Source organism: Aureococcus anophagefferens (genome assembly GCF_000186865.1).
Source record: "Aureococcus anophagefferens unplaced genomic scaffold AURANscaffold_95, whole genome shotgun sequence".
Lineage (NCBI taxonomy): Eukaryota > Pelagophyceae > Pelagomonadales > Pelagomonadaceae > Aureococcus > Aureococcus anophagefferens.
Genome location: NW_008705645.1, coordinates 48390 through 50340, shown reverse-complemented (window position 1 = coordinate 50340; position 1951 = coordinate 48390). Strand labels below are relative to the sequence as shown.

The 1951-nt window shown below is 69.7% G+C and overlaps 2 protein-coding genes across 2 annotated transcripts; one reads left to right on the top strand and one right to left on the bottom strand.

The window, feature by feature from the left end:
• Positions 1-10: 10 nt before the first annotated feature.
• Positions 11-352, bottom strand: AURANDRAFT_68327 (hypothetical protein; the record flags this gene model as incomplete). Its single annotated transcript, XM_009043984.1, has 1 exon — positions 11-352. A coding segment is annotated over one exon (342 nt), but the record flags the coding sequence as incomplete, so codon positions are not given.
• Positions 353-904: 552 nt separating this feature from the next.
• On the top strand, positions 905-1408 carry AURANDRAFT_34507 (hypothetical protein; the record flags this gene model as incomplete). The annotated part of the gene is made up of 1 exon (XM_009043985.1): positions 905-1408. One exon carries the CDS (start codon positions 905-907, stop codon positions 1406-1408), a length of 504 nt encoding a protein of 167 aa, XP_009042233.1.
• Between the last annotated feature and the right edge of the window lie 543 nt (positions 1409-1951).

Below are 1951 nucleotides of genomic sequence, written 5' to 3'. Positions count from 1 at the left end.
AGGCGGTCACGTTCGCCGCGTGGCTCGCGGCCAACGCCCGCCGGAACGCGGCCGCGTTCGCCTCGCCGCAGCGCGGGCCGCACTCGCGCGCGCAGACGCTCACCTCGCCGCTCGAGCCCGCGCCGGACTTGGCGCACGCGTCGGGCACGACGAGCTGCGCGCTGCAGCCCTTGCAGACGCGGCCGCCGCAGACCGGGCACGTCGACAGGCGGAGCAGCGCGTTGTGCGGCACGCCGCAGCGGTCGCAGGGCACGGAGCTCAGGCCCTGCTTGCCCGTCTCGTAGGTCGCGTTCGCCGCCGCCGCCGCCGTCGACGCGTAGGACGACGCCTTCTCCGTGAACTTGGAGAACATGTGAGGCGGTTCGGCGATCGTTGGTGCCGCGCGGCGATGGAGGGCTGGGAACTCGGTTGTTGGGGATTGATGGACTATGTCAGGGGCTATCAGGTGATGCTGCAGCGTTGTCAGACAGCGGCGCGGATGGCGCCCGGCACCGTCGTCGAAGCACTCTCGATCATGGGAGGAGCAATAGACCCTATCCTCAGTCCTAGCGGCGAGGCGTGAGCGAGCCGGCCGGCACTCCTCGCCCAAAGCTGCATCTCGACGACGATCGCCGCAGGCTTGTCGTGCGCCGCCGGCGTCCGCGAAGGGGGTAGACGCGACCCGCGCGTGGTCGATAGCGTCGGGGCCGGCAGCAGAGCAACGGAGCGACGCTGCGGACGCGAAGACGCGCCGAAAAACGCCTTCCGTCCGCCGCGCCGTCGCCGACGCTCTGCGGCCGCCCCGACGACGACGAGAGGCGCGCGCGCCGCGGGACGGGACGCCGCCCGCACCCACGCGCACTTACGCGCACCCCCGCACGACCAGCGCCGTTAAAACCCCGCGCCTTCACAGGTAGTAGCCACCATGCCCGCCGCCGGGACGTTCCGCGAGGCCGAGCAGACGGAGAAGGCGTACCAGAAGCAGGATGCGGTCTTCATCGGCCGCAAGCGCGCGCTCGCGAAGAAGAGCAAGAAGGGCATGCGCTACGTGCGCAACGTGGGCCTCGGCTTCAAGACGCCCAAGCTCGCGCTCGAGGGCTCGTACGTCGACAAGAAGTGCCCCTTCACGGGCAACGTGTCGATCCGCGGCCGCATCCTCAAGGGCATGGTCATCTCCACGAAGATGAAGCGCACGCTCGTCATCCGCCGGGACTACCTCAACTGGTGCGGCAAGTACCGCCGCTTCGAGAAGCGCCACAAGAACATGTCGGTGCACTGCAGCCCCTGCTTCGAGAACGTCAAGGAGGGCGACATCGTCACCGTCGGCCAGTGCCGGCCCCTCACGAAGACGGTCCGCTTCAACGTCCTCACCCACGAGCCCGCCGTCAACCAGTCCCTCAACGTCAAGAAGGTCTTCCGCGTCTTCTAAGCGGCGGCCGGAGAAACGGCCGCCGCGCCGACGGGCCGGCGACGCGCGCGCGGGCGGGCCATCCCTCGCTCGTCGATCACCTTAAATAAAAACAACCACCTCCGCTCGGGCGTGCGGGCGCGCGTCGTCTCTGGCCTCGCGCCTTCGTGCTATGCGAAGGTCGCTCGACGACGCGCCGACGACGTCGCGCGGGGCGAGACGGGCGGCGACGACGCGTTGCCGGAGCCGTCGTCTGGGGGTTCGCGTGGGAGGAGCCCTCTGGGGCGGCGACAGCGGCTCGCCGCGCAGGCGCAGCGACGGCGACGGAGACGAATTTCCACAATTTCCAGAGCATGGAGTGCATGTCAGCGTAAACACAAAACACACATGGACGCCCTCGGCGACGCCTTGTGCGGCTGCGGCGACGACGCCGTGGAGCTCGACGAGCGCGACGACCTGCCGCCGACGCTGAGCGCCTACGTGATCAACGCCATGCAGGCGCCCCACGAGGTGCTCGACGTGCACCCCAAGGCGCCGCCCTGGGCGACGCGCGACAACCTGCGC